A 21246-nucleotide genomic window follows, 5' to 3' on the forward strand; every position below is an offset into this window, starting at 1 on the left:
GCGGCGGTGAGTCAGCCTGCCAGCGCACTTGGACTTCCAAGCGCTGAAGGGGGGGGGCAGTCTCAGCCAAAGCGCTTCATGGGCAGCACTTGTCTTTAGAGTCCCAGCGCTTAACAGGGGCATACAGCGCGCTTAATGGCCACAACGATTCCGGCCGTCTAAAGCTTCTTCGTGGGCATAGCACTGCAGGGCCACGGCGTGCTTGCTGGATGTAGCGTCTCTGGGGCACAACAGTCGGGCGGCACAGCGCTGGGATTGGCAGCAATGTTCAGGCAGATTTGGCCGTGCAGCTATGGCAGGACAGCAATTCAGACAGCTCAGTCAGGGGGAGTTGGGCAGGACAGCGCAGGGGACACAGGTGCTGACAGAGGGGGCAGACTGGGCACAGCACAGTACCTGGCTGATCCCCAGTAGTCCTGGTTGGCGTAGGGGAGTTTCTTCTCGGCGCTTGTTGGTTCTGGCGCCCTTGGGTTGAAGCAGAGTCCTGGTTGCTTGAAGGGGGGGGTTGAGTTGAGGGCTGGTATCAAGTCTCCTCAGCAGGTCACTGAAGATGGTCCCTGGGTTCCCCTACCGCCGGGTCAGATCAGTGGGCCAGTTCAGGGTTCCTCACTACTTGGAAGGCAGCACCTCAGCCCTGTCACTCCCAGTGGCATAGGCCCCTGACTAGGCCCTACCGCCTAAATCTCCTGCGTGGGTCCCCCAGGTCAGTGATGCCCCAACTGACTAAAAAGTTTCCCTCCTTTCCTCATATATGCCCAGGTCAGGTGACCACTCTCTAAGGCGGCAAAAATAGGCTCCGCCTCTATTCTGGAAGGTTCCAGGAGCTTCCCCACTCTAGGGGCAGGCGATGGAAGGCTGGCATTGCAACAATGTTTGGGGTCCCAGCCAGCTCCTGGCAACTAGGGTGCTACACAAAAAGACCACGCTGCAGTAGCAGGGGCCAGTGGCAGCCATGTTTGAAGTAGAGAGCACCTGCACCTTAGCATTGATTGGCAATGGGAAGGTGCCCGGAGACCTAAGGCCAACAAAAAGAAGGTGGGAAAAATAAGGCAAGGGCGGAAAAAAATAGGGAAAGACCACCCTAGGGCTGACAGGTCTAACAAGCTTCCCCCTGCCCATCCTGGGGGAGGAGACCTAGCACCTTGCCCAGGATGTGCATTGTTGCAGGTCCAGGAGAGCAGGGGGCTCTCCACCCAGGGGTCCAGCAACAGGTCTGCTGTGTGACAGCCTAGGCAGCCTCTCAGACAAGATGTGGATTGTAGGTTAGGTTTTAGGGGGCATCTTTAAGATGCCCTCTGTAGTGCATTTTACATTTAATCCCACACTGGCATCAGTGTGGGTTTAATGTGCTGAGAAGTTTGATATCAAACTTATCAGTCTTCAGTGTAGTCATTATGGTGCGGTGGACTTCGTAATGACAACCTCCCAGCAGCATATACTCTTAATGGCCTCACTGCCATTACACCTTCTTGTGAAGACTTCTCTGCTTTCTTTAACCAAAAAACCGACAACATAAGAAGCGATCTCCTCAAAGACGCAATCCTTTACTCCAACCCCCAACACACAGCAGCACCTGAACCAAAGAACAATGCTACATGGTCTTCCTGTGGCACCTATTTCGAAGAAGAAATTGACAGATTGCTCAGCACTCTGAAACCATCCAATCACCTCACTGACCCCCTTCCTGCTAACGCTGTAAAAGACTTTACCCCTTTTCTCCTCCCACTCTGGACTAAGATTATCAATAGCTCTCTTCAACAAGGATCCATCCCTAACGCCCTCAAAATCGGACAAGTCACACCGCTACTGATAAAACCAACAGCAGACCCCTCTGATCTAAACAATTACCGCCCTATTACAAATATTCTCACTCTCGCTAAACTGTTGGAAAAATGCGTACAGCTACAACTGACTAAACACATAGATAAGTTTGATCTCCTCAACGCTCATCAATCAGGCTTCCGAGCAGGGCACAGTACCGAAACTGCCATGACTCACATAGTTGACGACGCCCTCCAAATCCTAGACCAAAACAATACCTGCCTCCTCATCCTTCTTGATCTCTCCTCAGCATTCGACACAGTTAAACATGAGAACTTACTCGATCTATTAAACACAAGAAGGGGTATATCTGGGACTGTTCTCAAGTGGTTCACCTCCTTTCTACACAACCGCTCACAAAGATTCAAAAGCAACAACCTGATGTCCTCTCCGGTACCTGTATCGCTAGGCGTCCCTCAAGGATCCTCCCTCTCCCCAACACTGTTCAACCTAGTTATGGAACCTCTCACTACTTTGCTACAAACATCCAATGTTCACTTTCACATGTATGCCGACGACACCCAACTTTATCTCAAAATACAATCTCCCAAGGACATCATGCTTCTGAACACCACGATCAGAAACACCCAATCCTGGCTTTCCGAGAATCACCTCAAACTCAATGCGCTGAAGACGGAGTTCCTCCTGATCTCACCTCCCGGAAAAATCTCTACGGCTCAAACATGGCTTAAGCACTTAACAGCTCTAAATGTACAACCTACCATAGTAGACTCAGCAAAATCTTTAGGCATAACACTTGACGCCAATCTCAACATGCAGCAGCACATCAGCAAGGCAACCAAAGGAGCAAACTTCCAAATCAATACCTTGAGAAAACTTAAACCCTACCTTCCAGCCAAATACTTCCAAACTGCAGTACAATCTATAGTCATCCCGCACATAGAATACGGTAGCACCGCCCTCTGCGGGCTCCCCCTAACTACAACGGCACCCCTAAGAGCGTCTCTCAACGCTGCAGCGAGACTCATCACTGGCTCAAAAAAACACTCGCATATTTCCCCTGACTTTAAATCCCTGAACTGGCTACCTTTTGAAGCCAGAATACATCTGAAAATCGCCTGCTTGACGCACAAGGCTGTACACATGAACTCACCCTCCTACCTCACTCAAAAGCTGAATATTTCTGGGGGCTCTAGAACTACTAGAAGCACAAACAATCTTCTGCTGAAGCCTCGAAGATTTCGGAAGCAAAAAACCTATAAACGCTCCTTTTCAGGAATGGCACCCAGGATCTGGAACTCACTCCCTAGTGAAACCAGGCTCATCTCCTCCAACAAACTTTTTAAGAAAGAAGTAAAAGCGATCCTCATGGCTAAATACACATGATCTATTATTCTGTATTTCTCATGAATCCGCTCTGTACTACTTGCCTGACCCCTTGGTCTATTTGTATTACTTGTATTATCGACTTATTTGATTGTATTCGTTCCCTCTTTGTATATTTTTATATTCTTGACGCACCTGTTTGACTTTGCACACTCTACCTACACCACCTCAGCTATCCCTACTCTTGTACTAATGATGCACCTGTGTGACTATACACCCTGCACACACCTACCTCAACTATGCCTTTATGCTATCTCCAAAAGCATTTTAAGCACGCTTAAACAAGTATATGCTCCTTATTTTTGTACTTTTATACTATTGGCGCAACTGTTTGACTATGCTCCTTGTACCGACACTACCTCACCTGCGACCTACCTCTTGTATTTTGACCCACCTTTGTAACTATGCACCTTGTACCTAACTACCTCAACTACTACTCTATCACCCCCTTGTACTTGTAAAGCGCTCTGATATCTGCAAAGATCTTGTTCGCGCTATATAAAACTTTCAAAATAAATAAAAATAAATAAACTGCACTTACAGTGCCCAGGAATGGCCCTGGGTACTGTAGGGGCACAGGGCTCATGCACCTGGGCCTACACCACTGGCATAGGGCACCCAGCTAGAGGGGTGACTGATGTATGCCAGGGGCGTGGGTTTGTGGGCATGGCACACAGGGATGTGTGCCATGTCGGCTTTTTGTTTTGTTCTGTACCAGGACACTCAGCCTGCAAAGGCAGTGTGTGTGTGTGTGTGTCAGGGTACAGGGCCTCTAAGAGTGGCACAATGAGTGCTGCAGCCCTTATGGGTCTTCTCTGGCCACAATGCCCTGGGTGCCTAGGGTACCATTTACCAGGGGCTGACATGTGGCCAGAGATGCCAATTGGGTTTTAGTTTCAACACAGTTTTAGGGAAGGACCACAGGCCCTGGGCACCTGATTGGCAGGAGCCCAGGGCACGCTCAGTCAAAGCACATCAGCAATTCAGCAAAAAGTGTGGGCATACCATGCAAGAAAGATGGCACTTCCTCACAATGTGCTCTTGCCCCTTCCCCATTAGTTAGTGGCTCTCGTATTACCTCGGCCCATCTGCCACTGGCTTTAAGCATGGCAGGTGCATGCCAGCTTTCAAAGTGGTATTTAGGTTCGAAATCAGACCTCTGCTCCATCCCCGAACAAATATTAGTTTGTGGGTCTGTGATTCTGTTGATTCCTGTGTGAAATCTATCCAGCTCTCCCGAACCATACTGGTCAATTTGGCACACTGTTAGAACTGCCTTGGAGAACATCAAACATTAGTTGCGCCTCTGCGCACATTTTAAATACACCATCTCTGTATAGATCACCCATATTCTTGCACCCCTACCCCCTCTCCATCCACAGTATCAAGTTCAGAATATTCTGTATCCATCTGAAAGGTGACCCCACCATAGGGGGGGTAGCATTTTTGCACATAAGGTTCTGCGCAACACACTTTTGACAGCCACCTCCAATGCTTCGGCCACTTGTCTTACCACAAAGAGACCATCCTCCAGAATCCGTGACCCCCACGATCAGTCCCCAACGTCCCCCTACCAGACCCACCAACAGCCGTTTTCCATATTCTGTCCCAGGTCACACCACTGTACCACATATTGCAGTAACCCCGCTAGGTAGTATAGCTGGAGATGCCTATGTTGCTGCCTGGCAGATCTCCAGGACTCTGCGTGCTAACGCAGTGGTTGCAGCCTTGGCTCTGGTGGAATGAGCACACAAGCTCTCAAGGGGTTGTTTCTTGGCCAGGGCGTAGCAGATTTTGATAAAAAGCACGATCCATAATGAGATGTTGTCTTTATGTACCGCTTTTCCTTTATTGGCTCTGACTTAACCCATGAAGAGTTGGCCGTCCACACGAAACTCTTGCGCGGTCAAGGTAGAACGACAATGCTCTTTTTGGGTCCAGTCAGTGGAGCCGCTCCGCTTCCTTAGAGGGATGAGGCGGAGCGTGAAAGGTAGGCAGGGTGATGCACTGGCCTACATGAAAGTGAGTGACCACCTTCAGAAGAAATGAAACCCTAGTACAAAGGGCCAGCTTCTCTAGGTAGATTTTGAGCTACGGTGGGTGAGATGACAAAGCCTGGAGTTCAATGACCCCCTGGGCAGATGTTATTGCCACTAGAAAGGCAGTCTTGATAGCAAGGAGCCTGATAGAACAGGTGTGTAGCAGCTTGAAAGGAGAGCACATCAGAAAAGGTAAGACTACATTTAGGTCCCACTAAGGTATAAAGGGTGAAGGTGATAACAAGTGTAGGAGACCTTTCAGAAACCTGTGTACAGTAGTGGAGTTGAAAAAGGATGGCTTATATAGCAACCACAGAAATTCTGAGATGGCAGAAAGTTAGTCTTTTCAGATGCCAAAAGCAGAGTCCTGGTGAGCAAGAGAAAGAATAAACAAGGGAACCAGAGAAAGGGGAGAAGAAATGTGTGTGTGTGGGGTGGGGGGGGGGGGGAGATCAACCTGGTTCTCTGCACACCATGCCACAAACTTGCCCCAACAGAGGGCATATACGGTCTTGGTGGAGGGACAATGCAGACTTCGGGCAGAAGGTCGAAAGCGGTCAACTGTCACCGCTCCACTCATGAAGGTGGTGTCTTGACAGGTTCTGTGGAGAACCCTCCCATGCTGCTGAGACAGGATATCATCCCGAAGGGGCAGCCTGATTGGAGGACTGATAGCCAAGCTCAACAGCCCAGGATACCATACTCTCTAAGCCCAATCCGGAGCCACAAGGATGACTTGGGCCAGTTTGTTCCTGATCTTCTTGAGAATTCAGGGCAGGAGTGGTATGGGCGGAAAGGCGTACAGGAGGTCTGAGCTCCACTCAAAACAAAAAACGTCTCCGAGCGAAAGCTGTGAAAGTTGCAGAACGCAATCTGCTGACACTGCGTGTTCTCAGCAGTTGCGAACAGATCTAACTAAGGTTCTCCCCACTGACGAAAGAGACCTTCCACCACTTACAGATGGAGATGTCATTTGTGAACTGCTAAGCATCTTCAGCGGAGTTCATCCGATCTGGCTTTCAGAGCTACCACCAAGCGTTGAATCGCCAGGAAAATACTTAGACTTTCCAACCAGAGATGTAGGGCCTTCTTGACAAAGGGCCCACAACTCCACCCAGTCTTTTTATTTATTTTTTATATATATTTTTATTGATTATAACACAAGAGTAAAAATGTACATAACGGGTGTCATTTGGTGGGACATATTACAGCGGTGAACGGGTGAAGGAATTGAGGAAATACATTACAATTATAGGCATCTGAAAAATATCAATACCAGCTTAGACCTGAGGCAAAACAATACGATACAGATAACCATAAGCAAACCTTATCAAAACCCGCCCACCAGGAATACAGGATATGCAGATTGGACACTCGACACCCGGATAAGAGGGACAAAAAGATCAGGAGAATATGCCACATCTCTTGTGAGGTAGGGAAAAGGGAATAGAAAGGTCATAGAACAAAATAAAGGGGAAAAAAAAAAAACTCAACCCCCCACCCTGCACCCCTGCAGATGGCTACGACCTAACCCCACTAGCAGCGTGCCTGTCGCCCCCTAAACTACACCCCAAGGAAGGGAAAAGATGGAGGAGGAGATGTATTACAAGACGATACGGGCTCCCGGACTCCCCTCCACCCCGCCAAAAGCAGACATCCCCTACTGTGGTATTAAGCAAGTTATAACAGACTAATAAGCAAACCAATAGGGGAGCCACCGACAGAGAAAAGACCGTCCCGCCCAGCCCCCGGCACCACAGAGGCAGCAAATCCCTTGTCGATCGTAGCAGTCACACCAAACCCAGACAATAAGAGTTCCATCTGGTCCGCACTCCCACAGATACAACCCAGCAGAGCCAAAAGAAAGTCACTGTACCGAAGTAAAGTCAAAGTCAGCCCTGGCCCCTACGATCCATTGCACAAACCCCATCCAGTAGAACCAATGTAGTAGCAAAAGAGTCAAAGCGTTGTTGAAAAAGGAGATCAATATAGCCTGAAAGAGTAAAAAAGGTTAAGTCTCGAAGTCTATCGGATACACGAAAGTCAATCCAAAAAATATTAGTGAAGGTCTCCAGAAGAGAAGGAAGAAGTGAGTCCTGTGCGGGCGATGACTTCGCCGATCTTGCTAGGTGTTCAGGGGCTCCAGTAACGTACCGCTGTAATTGTGCGGGTACAATTGGCACCAGTTTCAGAACATATTCGGGGTTCTCCTCTCGAGGTAGATCAAGCTTCGCGGGGGTAACCGTATGTTGCAGGTCTGACACAAGGTTGGAGTCCGGTCTCAGACAGACAGTCTCGAGGCGCGCAGTCAAATTGTGGAGAGCAGCCTCCATTTGCAGGCGAATAGCCCCGATGGCGGCCATTACGGTCCCCAGGGTCGGTCCACACACCGGCCGATCCATCTCCGCGTGAACGATAACAAAGCAGTTCTTCAACCCCGGAGGCCGGTTACTCCGGGGAAACCAACAGGCGCGGAGTGGACGGAGGCGACTGGCGACTCACAGGCTTGGCAACCTTTACACCCCTGCCGAGAGCGGGGGCCCCACCCGCGGACCCCGAGGGCTGCAGCAGGGTCTCGGGATCTGGCCCCCCACCCACCGCGGCAACCACATCTCGTCGCCGTACGTCCAGTATTCGCAGGGACCAAAGACCACCACCAGGATAGAGAATATGTTCCACTCCGATGAGACCGGACTCTGCCGGGCTCCCGCGGCGGATGTTGTTCAACTGAGACCCGGCTGGGTCAGTACTCGAGGCCCCGGCTTACACACTGGAGGAGGCCCAAAAATGAAAGACGGTGTAACTTCGTCCATAAAGGCGATAAAAACTCCGGGATTGCCCCCCTGGGCTCAGCAACGATTCAGACACACGGGAGTCTGGCGGGAGGTCAGGATGAAGTTCAGGATAAGTCCGCCAGCGACGGAGGTCGACGGAGCCGGGAGCTTATGCGGCCATCTTGGTCGCTTGCGTAGCTCCTCCTCCAACTCCACCCAGTCATGTTTGTTGCACTACCACATGACAATAGTTTTGTACGTGAATACCTGAACTAACCTTCACGTGATGGAGGGCAGAAAGGTTTTCACTGCTAGTAAAAATCGTTCAGAGCTCCAATAGGTTGATGTGGAGCCTGGATACCGTGAGAGATCAGAGGTCTCTGATCTCCACCTCTCCCAGATAGCCTTTCCAGCCTAGGAGTGACTATTGTTAGATCTGTTTGGGGAACGGTCTGCCACTGCCCCAATCACTGTATGTTAACCACCACTGAAGATCATCTGCAGTGTCCTCCGAGAACTGGACCATGTCAGAAAGATTCCCCTGATGCTGCGCCCATTGGAACTTCAGGTCTGCTGCAGAGCCCGCATTTGTTAGCGGGCATGTGTCACAAGAAGGATGCAGGAGACCATGAGACCCAGCAGCCTCAGAGTCAGTCTCACCGAAATCCAGGATAGAGCCTAAAACATTGGTATCATAGCTTGAATATTCTTGACTCGTCATTCAGGAGGCTAAGCCAGAAACTGCACATTGTACAGAACAGCTCTGATGAAAGTGAGCATTCGAGAAGGAGACAGGTGTGATGTCAGCACAATGAAAGTGAACCCCAGCGAGTGCAGAATGTCCGCAGTAGTCTGGAAGTGGGAGATGATTTGCTGGGGCTAGCCTGCCTTCAACAGCCACTCGTCTAAATAGGGGAAGACAGGCAGCCCTGATCTATGCAGATGAGCTGCAACGATCACCTTAGTAAACACCCAAGGGGCACTAGCCAGGCCAAATGGTAGCACAGTGAACTGAAAGTGCTCGTGGCCTACCGTGAACCACAGATAACGTCTGTGGGCAGGCAGGACGGTCCTGCGAGTCCAACACTACCATCCAGTGTCCCGGGTCCATGATTGACAGGACTTGAGCGAGCTTGAGCATTTTGAATTTCTTTTTTTCAGGATGACATTTAAAGGGTGCGGGTCTAGGACAGAACAAAGGCCTCCGTCCTTCTTGGGCTCAAGAAAGTAGAAGGAATAGCAACCATGACGTACTTCTGATGCGGCACCCAAATGGTTCCTTTGGCCAAATGAGTCACTATTCCTAGTGGAGTAAGGAAATATGGTCCTCAGTCAGCCTGTCGCAAGAGGGTGGCACACGTGGACGAGGCAGTCATGCAGAGAAGGGAGTAGCCCCTGTGGACAATCTGGAGAACCCAGTGGTCGGGTGTTATTGACTTTCATAGATGCAGGTGATGGCGTATCCTGCCTCCCACTTTGTCCCCATGATGGTCATAAGGAAAACTAAAGAGGCTTGGAGCATGCAGCTGCCAGGAGGAGAGTGGTGGACAGGCCAGATCTCTGGCTACCTGACCCACGAGGTGTGTTGGTATCGCATACTCGGCCACACAGGGGCTGTGACGCTTGCGTGCAGTGACGGCTGGGCAGGTAGAGCAGTGGCTGCTAGCCCTTTCCGTGGCTACAAAAGGAGCGAAAAAAGGACTGGGGTTGGCGAAGGTCCACGTAAGGGCCCAAGGACCAGGCCGTAGCTCTGCTGACGGGAGCCATCAAAGTGAATGTCCATAAGAGAGTCCTGGACAACTCTGAAAGGCCAGTGTTTCTCAACCAGGTGTGGAACCTAAGGACCATTGACAATAAAACCACTCTGCCTAGCGAGTCGGTCGTATCCAGCCCAAAGCGTGTGGCGAACTTAGCTACATTGCTTCCGTCAATGACAGCTTGGGAGACTATGGCTTGAACCTCCTCTAAAGCCATGGGCAGCACCTGCGCAAGCACGTCCCTGAGTGAATGGGAGTATTGCTCTAAAGGAATGCAGTGTCTACCAACCACAGTGCCAGACTTAAGAAGAAAACATCTTCTTTCCAAAGGTATCCAGCCTTTTGGATTCCTTGTTCAGTGGAGTCGTAGGGAATGCACCAGGTCTTACTTGGGAAGTGGAGGCTTGAACCATCAAGCTCTTCATGGTGGGTTTGGTGAGGAAGTTGAGGGTCCCCCAGACGGAGAGATGCCGGCGGGCAATTATCCTATTCATAAGAGCCTTTGTGCAGGGCTTGAACCAGGCTCAGAGTAGGATGTCCACGTGAGCTTCATTAAATGAGGGAAGCAGTTCGGTATGGGTGACTTTTGGCTGAAGCACCTCATCAAAACGTTTGTCTTGACAGTCACGGAAGGCAGCTGAAGGTACAGGACCTCGGCCGCCCTCCTTACCACCATAGCAAAATTAGGCTCACTCCTCCATAGCCATGGGAGGAAAAGAGACCAAGCTAGTATCTGCTGAGGTATCCAGTTGAATGGCATCCGACAAATCTTCACACCAGGTGTCCTCTGTGAGATCTAGGGTCTAGTATTCTTCAGGGTCGAGTGGGCCCTCCCATTCGCCTCCAAGTCCTAGCCCATAGCAATAAGACATATGCACTGACCTGGATGGAATGGCTCCAGTCAGTGACAAAGCCTGCCTAGGGCAACCCCCATCCAGTTCTGTGTTGGAGTCAGGCAGTAGAATGAGAACGGCGCAGCTGAATGAGCTGGGGAAGTCGGCAGTGGGGCTGGCTGGAGAAGGTTGAGGTGGCTCAACCGGCACCGGAATGGATCTGTCCTTGGATCCAAGGAACCCGACCAGTGTCATGGGCGAACCCGCCGTCAGAACACCAGTTAGGGACTCTCCCAAACCCTCAGGCCTGAAGGCGCTCCATTGCAGATGGGAAGCCAAAATATGAGGTGCATGGCCTCATAGAACTCTCTGAGTTGGGCGGGGGTCGCTCCGGCTACTTGGAAACTTGGGGAGGCGCGGAGATGGACCAGGCTTAATCACGGAGACAGGCCTCAAATATATATATAGACAGGGCTAACTAATTCAACCAAAGATAGTTTATTCCTCTGCTGATTGTGTGTTCCGTTGTCTTTTTTTTATTAGTGCCACCGCTGATCAGGGCGCATAGCCATGGCCGCAGCTTCTCAGTTCACCACAATGCTTCCCTCTTCCCCACACAGACTCCACACAGACTCCTAGGCATATACCCGGTCGCTCGAATAAGATTCTGTTTGTGTACTAGCACATACTGCTCCCAGTCCAGCCGTTATCATCGTCGCCATGACCGCCTACACCAGGGCTCTGGCCTCTTCTCTTTCTGGTCTCCTCAGGTGTGTCAAAAAAGTATGCCTTACCCCTCTGGAGAACTTTCCACTTTGTGGAAAACAGGAGCATGTATCTCAATCAAATGACTTTCAGTTTTTGTTTGACAGCCGTAAAGGAGCATCTGAGGAGAATACCAGGCTGAGTAAAATCCATGGAGTTACGGATTACATGGTTATCGTACTTCAGGTCACCAGACTCCCGTAATGCATGAAGAATACTTCCAGATCTCTGTACTTGAGAAGTTTAACTATTATCGTGCAAGGTAGCGCACCTAGTGGGGGGCTGTGGGGCAGTGATCTCTGGGCCCTTTCAACTACAAACATTTCAGACAGTGCACTGTGATCTATCACCTTGTTTAGCCACCTTTTCAAAAACAGTTCTGGAGTCGTTCTTTCTGCTCCCTCAGGGAAGCCCACAAATCGTAGGTTACATCTACATGAGTGGCCCTCCGTGTTTTCAACCCTCTCCTCCAATTTTGTGCAAGCTCTGAAAGTCAACTTTCACTGTTAAGGAGAGAACTTCCTCCTGTAATGGGAGTCAGGGGGGCCACCTATCTCCACTTAATATACCACCTCCAAGTTGGGCCTGATCATTCTCCCCACCTGGAGCATCTGCCTGTTTATTCCTTCAACTGTGGGGTTGGACTGCAAGCACACACGCTCCTCACACAGCTCCGCCATAGGCCCCTCTGTGCCTGCGCTGCCTAGGCTACTCTCTCAGAGTGTTGCTGCTCTGCCTTTGCTCCTGCACTTGTCGGGCACCAAAGCTACCTCCTGTCCCTTCACATTGTCGCCAGCGAGCCCGTAGGCTTCTTTAAAGCAGCTCCCAGCAGCCGGACCTCTCCAGCCCTCGCAGACACTTGCTCGGTTCTACCTGTCGAGGCTGCCCACATCTGTCAGTTGCTCACAGCCTTCTCCAGGACAGGGTCCAGCGACTTTGTCCTTCCGGTCTCTCTGCCGCCCGGTCAGCACTCACATGATGTAGCCGTCTGCTGCTGCCAGTGCCATTGTGGCCACACTGTTCTACCAGCACTGCTCTCATCCCACGTCCCGTCTTTGCCCTGCACACAGGAGGGTGCTGGTACAGTGTCGATCAGCAGGCCCCTCCATGACTAGGAGGCGCCTTCATTTCCATTCGCCAGCCGTCAGACCCGTTTCAGGCCTAGGATGTCTCAGGATTCTGTTTGGGGGTCCAGAAGCTCGGGAATTTAGCTGCGTACTGCCATCTTGTCAGTTATGCCCTATCTGGCATTTCCTAAACCTTCTGTGTGCAACAATGTCATCCCTCAGGAGCACTCTACAAGATCTTGATCTCGGCAACAGAGGGGGATTGTGATTCCCCAGTAGGGCCAGTATCTAAAAAGATGTACTGCCAGGAGCCCAAAATGTAAAGTCACAACAGGACCAAATTAGGTCTGAAGGTTAGGCATCTCTGCTCAGTTTTGACACTTTAACACAAATCTCAATACATGAACAGCTTTCTTGATGGAGATTTGAGACACACCATTTCCATCCCACTATCCAGCTGCATTGCCACTGGAATCAGGGCCAGTTACACTTTGAAACCATTATATTAATAAGAATTGGTTCAGGTCAGAGAGAGCAAATACAGCTCTAATGCGGATCTCATCTCCCAATGAGTTTCCCAAATCTCTTCCATGGCAGCTTCATGATTTCCAAACAAGTAGACAGCCAACCACTATCATGAATTGTTGTTTATTGAAGGGGTTGTGTATTTTGAGCCTAAAGGTGTTCCAACTAGAAGGCTTAGAGTGCAGTCTGTTCTAAGAGAAAAACGTCTGCTCCATAATGTCGGAGCAAATGCCCCAAAAAAGTTCAGTAGGGGCGGACGTCAGGCTGGAAAGTAACTCCATTTAGCTAATTCAGATGAAGGCACCAAAGCAAGACCTACCTTGCCTTTGGGATCACAGAGTTAAAGTGTTTTGTCAACAACCTGAATCGTTCCACACCTCCTACTAAGTTGAGCTTTCTTTCCACTTCAGTTAATGCTTTGCACGCACAAACGTATACATCCTGTGTGAGGTCACAGACTCACTGGAACTAGGAAAGACTCAGCTCGTGTCTTACATACTTCGCAAAAGAAAAAGGAAGGGAACAGTCTCTGGATCCTTTTAAGACCACATGGTTCTGGTACTAAGGTAGGAGGAACAATCTGAAATGGACTGCTGATTGTAGCGTTAAATTTTACGTAACTCTGCCCAGGTCTTCAGAGAAAGCTCTGACATAATATATTTCATGCGACCATCTGTAATGCCAATATCCACATCATAAACTGGGACTGAAAATCCTGGATAAGAGTCTTCTTCCGAAGGAGTGTCTTTAGTGAAAGGAACGTAAAGTAAGGTTAGTAATGGGACCAGAAGCCACAATATTATGGTGTGCATTCAGAAACACTGGTCTGGTTAACTCAGCTTTGGTGAGTAGGAGAGAGCATTACCAACACTCAAAATAAGGGTGGAAATACTGTTCATGTCATCAATAAAAACTGAAAAGTAAATTTCAAGTTCTACCTTGGGGGTTTGAAAAAACAGGCCTATAAGACCTGAGAAAAATAAAGATCGAAATGCTGCTCAAAGCTTTAACAAAGCTGATAAATAGTTTTAGTATGAGTAGGTACCCTGAGCTGGGGCACAAAGTTCAGTAAGAAAGAAGATGCATTGAAATTAGACTTTGAGCTCAATACAAAAAAAAGCTGCCTCGCTTATCTCTTGTGCCCTGTGTAGCATAAGGCTACAGACAGTTCAAGCTGCTCGTTGTGAGAGCTTGTTTGATCAATAAAACGTCACTGCATTTCATAGATGGTAACACTGTGCCATTGACTTTACATAATAGCTCTGGTGATGTGGCAAATTAGTTTCTTACTTTACACACTTGCTGCACAGATGTGCGCAGAATCAGCTTCTCTAGTCCCGGAAGGGGTTTACCACCAGAGGCTCACATCCCGACTAGTTACAGTTGTTCAGCCCCATTCCCTTGAAGACAACTGGTCTCTGACTCAGTGCAAGTCAGACGTGTAGGTTTTAACCAATTCTTGGCCTTAATTTCCACAGTATGCACTGAAGAAGGTTGTCCATGGCAGGTCCGAGACCGGGTAGCATACAGGTTCCCCCTTCAAACTTTACTCTTCTCTTCATTGTGGTGAAATTCATGCATACAAAAAAACGTCAAGGACCTTTTAGGGTGTTTCACATAGCCACACAGGTAGCACGTTAATGCTGGAAACCGTCGTCATTGGGATGGGAAGAAGAGGGAGGCAAATTTCTTTATAACTAGTTAGAATTGGAAAAATAATAAAACACCATCCATAGTAGGGGAGCTGTACAATGGAGTTAGGATTGGATCGGCCATGGGACCACAATGACTTACAAACTTTTTTGAAGAAACAGAAAAACTGGTGCAGTTTTCCTCAGGACAGATTTGTAAAATATGGAGTTCTATCTCAATGCGCACTTTTGGGGATTACACAATCCTATAACAAACCGTAAGTGAGCTTAAAAACGTAATTCCAGTCATTTTTCCCCTTATAAAACTGATAATCAAAGCAACCCTTTTCCTTACATGCTCCTTTGCCAGTAGGTACTCCTTCTTCATCACTTTCATAGCGTATACGTCCCCGGTCAATTTCTCCTTCACGACTTGTACTTCAGCAAAGTGCCCCCGCCCCACTAGACTCCGCACTTCAAAATCCTTAATGCTGGGTTGGAGCTCCCGTAACTCGGATATGACCTCTGCATCTGCAGAAAACATGTAAAATGTAATATAACAAAATTAGTAAGAAAGCAAATCATATCAGGCATAACTGATCAACAGATTCCCAATGTCCTAGCAGATAAAACAGCAAGAGAAAAAAAAGCCCCAAAAAAACAATGCAAGGGGGGCTGGACTTTTTTCTATAATCACTAGCGTCTCCCACCACTTATTGAAAGTTCATGGTGGAATTTGTGAGTTTCATCTACCTACCATCGATAACACTACGCGGATATTCATCGACCTACCATCAAGGATTTGTCCAGGCACATCCCACTACATGCAGGAAAATCAGACCTGCCTATTGAGAGAATGGTCTTCTACAAAGCAGTGGGAAAGCCTCATGACGAACAGCAAGCGGGATATCTTTCAGATTACTCAGAAGAGATGTAACTGCACCAAACAGGAGGTGGTTTTCACCGGGACAAGCAACCTAACCATTGGGTCTCAGAAGCAAAACTAAGACGCATTTCTGCTACAGTTTACCATTTTCAAAAAGTGCAATGTAGGTTTCAACCATGGACAATCAACACGCATTTGTTTTTTGGTATTAGGCAGCGTGGCCTGCTCATTTTTCATGACCCACACAAACTAAAGAACGGTTGTTCCTCATTATGTGCGCTTGATGGCAAACTCTGTAGGAGGAGGAGGAGACGTGTAAGTGGGCTTGTGGCAGAGCTGGTGCCTTGCGGACTGAAGGAGCAGGTATTTCAGTACCACTTGGTGTCCCTAATGTAATGCTTGCTTCCAAGGCTGCATAATAGCAAAAAGTGTGAAGTATGTGATTGTCCAAAAAGTTGCATGTTTTTTGCTGCTTTAGTGGTATTTTTTAATATTTTCCATGGAGGGAGAGGTTTTAACCTGGTTGTACTGAAGACAGCCCTTCAGGAATCTGACACCAGGATTGAGGGATTCGTTGGAGCTTCCCTGCGGGGCGTGTGCATGGAAAAGACCTCCAGCCAGCCACATCTTGTAGGGAGTGAGTAATGAGGCACCTGGGTCCTGACAATATTGCAGGCTCCAGATTGTGTACCGAGGGGATTTTGAGAGGACTCTTAGAAACTACAGCCCCATGTTCTGCCCGCTGTTTTTTTTATGAATGACGCATCACGCAAGAACAGTGTGGAACGATCCTGATAATGTGGTCATTCATATTTCGTAAAGCATGGCACAGGGTGGCAAACTCCAACTTTGAAGTTCCGTGGTCGAGGTAAAGAATCACTACTTTTGCAACTATGTAGACTGGAATGTAATATATCTGCTACGACTCTGTAACTCACTTAGAACCACTGTAAATCTTTGAATAATTTACACGTTTTAAAGGCCTAAAGAATGTATAACTGACTAATGCTCAACTGAGAGGACCAGAGCAATCCTCGCATGCTGGCCAACCTGAGAGCTACAGAAACCGAAGTGGTCCTTGAGTGAACCCCGTGATGCCCCAAAATTTCACTTTGATGTGAACCAGTGATTTTTTTCCATATATGAAATTAGCCACTGTTTGCGAACAGAGGTGTAGTGTCTTGTGGGTATAAATATGGCGCAGGGGATTGAGGAAGGATTGGAACAACCCCTGCCTGCAAGTCTTAACGAAGCATGTGCACACTGATGCACAATGGGTCTCTGGACACGATCAAACAATGTAAGAAATTTAACTAAGTTAATGGCACCATCTTGGTTATAATGTAAGCACTATAACTATGTTAATATTTCCATCTGGTTAAGTCAAGGTGTCAACTAATGCCAAGTTCCTGTGGCATTCGTAATCCGACTGACAATTTGGTTGACCTAATAATATAGGGTAACGGGCATTTTAATGTATTCTGCATCGCAAAATAGAAGCCTGAGCTTCATTAACCTAACTTCTGTGTGCTACTTTACCCAACTATAAAGATCAAAAATAGGCCCATAATCCAAGAAATGTCAGGCCTCTTTAAATACCACAAGGCAGAAAGTAAACTAGCTTGTACCATACACTTTACAATGAAACATAATAAGACTACATATAATGAAAACTATGCATTTCCCTGCAAAGCAAGGACGACCAAGCTATAAAGAACAAACCAGATTATCCTATATAAACTCCTGGGGCATGTGGGAAAGTGTGAAAAAGTTACAATATTCGGTGGGAAACTGCTGTAAATTTGGTAGGCTAAAAGAAAACATCACTGTTCGGATTTTTAAAAGCTAAACACATGGGCAATAACAACAGAGATATGTTTTTATTGAAAATAATTAACATAGGCATGCATTTTCTTCTATTTCGGTGAGATTCCTCATCAGGAGTTAACATAACTTGGTCCATCCATCTCAAACATTTCAGATGTATATGTAGTGTGGCATCAAATCACATGTGTAATCAATGGAATGCTCAGGAGTCCTCCGTATTGGAATGCTGCACATTAATAGTGACAGGGAAGGGTTTTTCTAATGAATACTTCAGGCAAATAGAATTTGAACAGAAAGTCCTACACATTGCCAAGGCAATTACAAGGAAGATACAAATGCAATGTGAGGGAATACAAGATCACAGTACATGTAAGGAGGGAAAAAACAGGCAGATAAAAGGTAAGGGGTAAATGCCAACTTGCAAACCAATGCAACTTCTTGACCCAACTGGAGATGTGATCTGAAATGAAGCAATAATTCTAAATGGATAAAGTAATAATCCAGTAAAGAATTAGAAAACGAGGCCTTTCGAGTTTTGAGTTAGGAAATTAGCTATTTAAACCCCTGAATAAAAATAACCATTCATATTGCGTTCACTTCTGACGTGGACCACGACTTGAGCTGTAACATCACCTCTAGCACTAACCTGAGGACATGTGGCAAGTCATTACTTACTCTTTTTTACAAAGTTGGCCACGTGCTTTATTTTCATCAATGAGGGTTGACTGCATTCTTCGAACAGAACAAAGATGGAGTCCAGGAGTGCTTCCCGGGTCAGAGGGGACGCATTCTGCTGCTGGTTGCAGGGAAAAACAATAGGCGACTTTCCCTAAAAAAAAAAAAAAAAAATGGTCACTTTCTTTCACACGAAGAGCAAGACATTTTGTTAAAGATCCACTTTTAAGAAACAGGTTTAATGAACGATGAAAGACTTCTAGCCAAAACTCCTAAAGTAACTCAAAATGTGCTGAAGAATCTCGCTCTTCACGCAGATGTTTCACATTGTATCACACCAGTGCTCGTGTAAAAAAAACAAATATTAACAAAAACTTGCTTTTATTTACGGATGTACACCTTTTATCGTTCTAAATGCCCTAAACAACAGACGCTATATTACTCAGATTAGTGTTACTCAATTCTTTTCATGTCGAATTGATAAAAAAGCTTCGATTCACCTTTCCGGATCCCACGCCACCCACATGCCACGAAGCCAGTGCTAAATAACAGTGGACCACTGCATAAGAAGGTACCCTCTGTACCGGGTCCCAGCACCAAGGTACAGAAGAAGGCAGAGATTAAGGGTTACTCAAAAGGAGTCAACTTGATTTCACTTTTCCATGGCATGCTATTATCTCGGCAGTGTCTTTGTTTTATTATTAAAAATTAGAGAGCTGTGTCAAAAGATTACAAAGAATATTTTGAGAATAGCTTGGCCAAGCAGCCATCTCCACAGCTAGCCACCCTCCACTTTAATGAATGCATGCAATACACTCTAGCAGAGAAATATGATGGCGTGCAATCATGATCACTGCACCATGCAGACTATTCTGCTCCTGTCTGTTACAAAAGGACACCACAAAGAAGTATAAAGCCCTCCGATCCCTCATACCCGCTCCCACCGGAGAACTTCCCGCCCCTCGCTGGTGTCACTGAGCAGAAGGAATAGTGAACCGCCTACTCAATCAGGCAAAAATACACATTGTTTCGGATCAATCACAGGGGGTGACAGACCCCAAATACAGAGATGATCCCCAAGATGAAGACTCTATTTGGTGAGGGGGGACGGTTAAAATGTCGTCTTTCACAAAGCGCTCACCCATGACAGTCCACCATGTGGATTTCAGCTTGCCCCATGGTATACAATGCTCTTGTGGCACAGCCCTAGGCCTTTCGTTATTTCAACAGGTGATCGAGAAGGGCAGATTCCAGCGGGAAACGTTGACTGGAGACTCGAACACAGGGCTTCCATCTCGCAAAACGTGCACGCGCCTGCCGCGTGCCGCCTCGTTCACGCGCTGTGTTCATGAGAGCAAGGCTTAGTGTGTGGAAGAATGGAAGCACGTTACGACAAGGAACATGTAATGCATTTCTGTAGTACTGCGTGGTTCGAGATCGATTATTCTTTAAGATAATTGAACCCTATATCATTTTAGAACAGAAACAAGGATAGTCTCTCTCCAGCAAACTTTTAATATTGTGTGTGCTGCGCTGTCAAAGATGAATGACACTGCACTCCCCCTCACCAAAATAAGAAAGAAAGGCAGGGGAGTCCAGGGTCATTGGCCAAGTGATAGCTGTTAAAGGGCTCAGAAAGGGCACACGATGCCCGACAAAGACACAAGGGAAATCTTGCGTCATACTTACAAGACATAAAAGAACAAAGGTTCAACTCAACAAAATTACTGATTGTATTACCTGTGGCAGCCTTCCCCCAGCCAGTCTGAAGTGACGGCTCATCAAAAAGGAACCGGTGAAGGAAGTTTGTGAACTCGGATGGCGAGGCTCGGACTGACAGAAGCTCCTAGACTGGAACCCTGGTCCCCGCGGCGCTCTACGCCCTCACTGTGACGAGAGCACTGTGACACGTCACGACGAATACTCGGTCTACATGGCCCAAGAAAGGGGCCTCAGAAGACAGCAGTGACGTGTGCAGGGCAGGAAAAGACCCACCCGTGGGATGAGCGAAGCTCCGCCCCTGCACTGCTGTTCACACCACAGGTGTAGAGTTAACAAATGTATCTGTTTTCTAGAAAACTACAAAGTAATCCGGTCTCCCCTTTTAACCAAAGGAGAACATCGTAGGAGGCATTGTCACAACAGCTCCGGATTGGTTGCTGCACTATTTTTTTTTTAATCAATTTTATTATACTCAATTTTTTTAATATTACTTTTTATTGCTTTTATAAAACATTCACAGTTCACAGACAAATACATTTCACTTGTGCGGTACACCTCGTCAAATAGCATACTCAAACACAGGAGAAGCAGCTCTGCTAAGTAGGTTAAGCCAAAGTGAGGGGAGGGAGTGCATCACCCCGACGGCACACGCCTCGTTACTATATTGGGCAAGTCCTTGTTGGGCTTGAATACTGCACCTCCACGTTGCATCAGCGGGGTACCCTCCGTCCTTCTCCCCACTATTAGTGGCCAACTGGGTTACGTCTTCATGCCTTGATCATATGCAATCTAGGTGGCCAAAATCTGATCATATCTTTGGGGGCATCCCCTGACTCTGTGGGTTTCCCCCTCCATAAGGGCACATTGGCCCATTTCCATCCTTCAGATCCTTGGAGTTGGAGCCTCCCTGGAGCTCCACAGTCGGGCAAGGTCTCACATACCACAAGCATCCGACCCCCAGCAGCAGTTGGAAGCGCCTCTGGCCCCTTCCTCCGACATCAGTCCCAGTATGGCCAGCTTGGAGGGTAGGTCAACTGGTCGTCCCACCGGTATCCAGAATGGTCTGAAGAGGGGAGCATTCTCAGGTTACAGGGAGTCAGGTGCCCCTCGCAGTGGCACATTGAGTGCTGTTGGGGTCCGGCCTCCTTTCCCTCCTCCAGAGCTGCACAGGTGTGAAGTAAACCGTGTGAAAGTATTTAAGTTGGATCAATCGTAAGCAGGCAGAGGAGGGCCATTCTAGCCTCCCTCCATTCATCCTCTAGATCACAGTCTTCCCTGCTGCTGCCACTCGCTGTGCCCCGGTTCGTCCTTTGGTTTCCTCCGCGTTTATTTCATTTTTGTTAATTTGTTTACTGTGTGCCCATAGTTGCTGCCTGTCTCTCTTCCTGCCTCGCCGTATTTTTTGCCCGTATTTTGTGCCCTTTTGCCTTCTGTGCCACCCTCCCGCTCCCCCCTCGCTCTCTCCCGCCGCTGCATCCCCTACGGCCTTGACCCCCTGGTCCCCCATTCACCGCCCCGCTAACGCCTCACAGCTGCTCCTCCCTCCCTCTTTCCCTCATATGGAGGCCGCTCAGCGG

General features: G+C 48.0%; 1 protein-coding gene across 4 annotated transcripts in view; it reads right to left on the reverse strand.

The window, feature by feature from the left end:
- CIT (citron rho-interacting serine/threonine kinase) overlaps window positions 1–21246 on the reverse strand; it is a 1315032-nt gene that overhangs the window by 1269196 nt on the left and 24590 nt on the right. For all 4 annotated transcript variants that reach the window (XM_078667654.1, XM_078667653.1, XM_078667652.1 and 1 more), the window contains exons 3-4: window positions 17948–18101; window positions 14915–15090 (exon numbers count right to left, since the gene is read on the reverse strand). In XM_078667654.1, the coding sequence (XP_078523780.1) occupies window positions 14915–15090; window positions 17948–18101 (330 nt within the window). The remainder of the gene's footprint in view (window positions 1–14914; window positions 15091–17947; window positions 18102–21246) is intronic.

Source organism: Lissotriton helveticus, chromosome 11 (assembly GCF_964261635.1).
Source record: "Lissotriton helveticus chromosome 11, aLisHel1.1, whole genome shotgun sequence".
Lineage (NCBI taxonomy): Eukaryota > Metazoa > Chordata > Amphibia > Caudata > Salamandridae > Lissotriton > Lissotriton helveticus.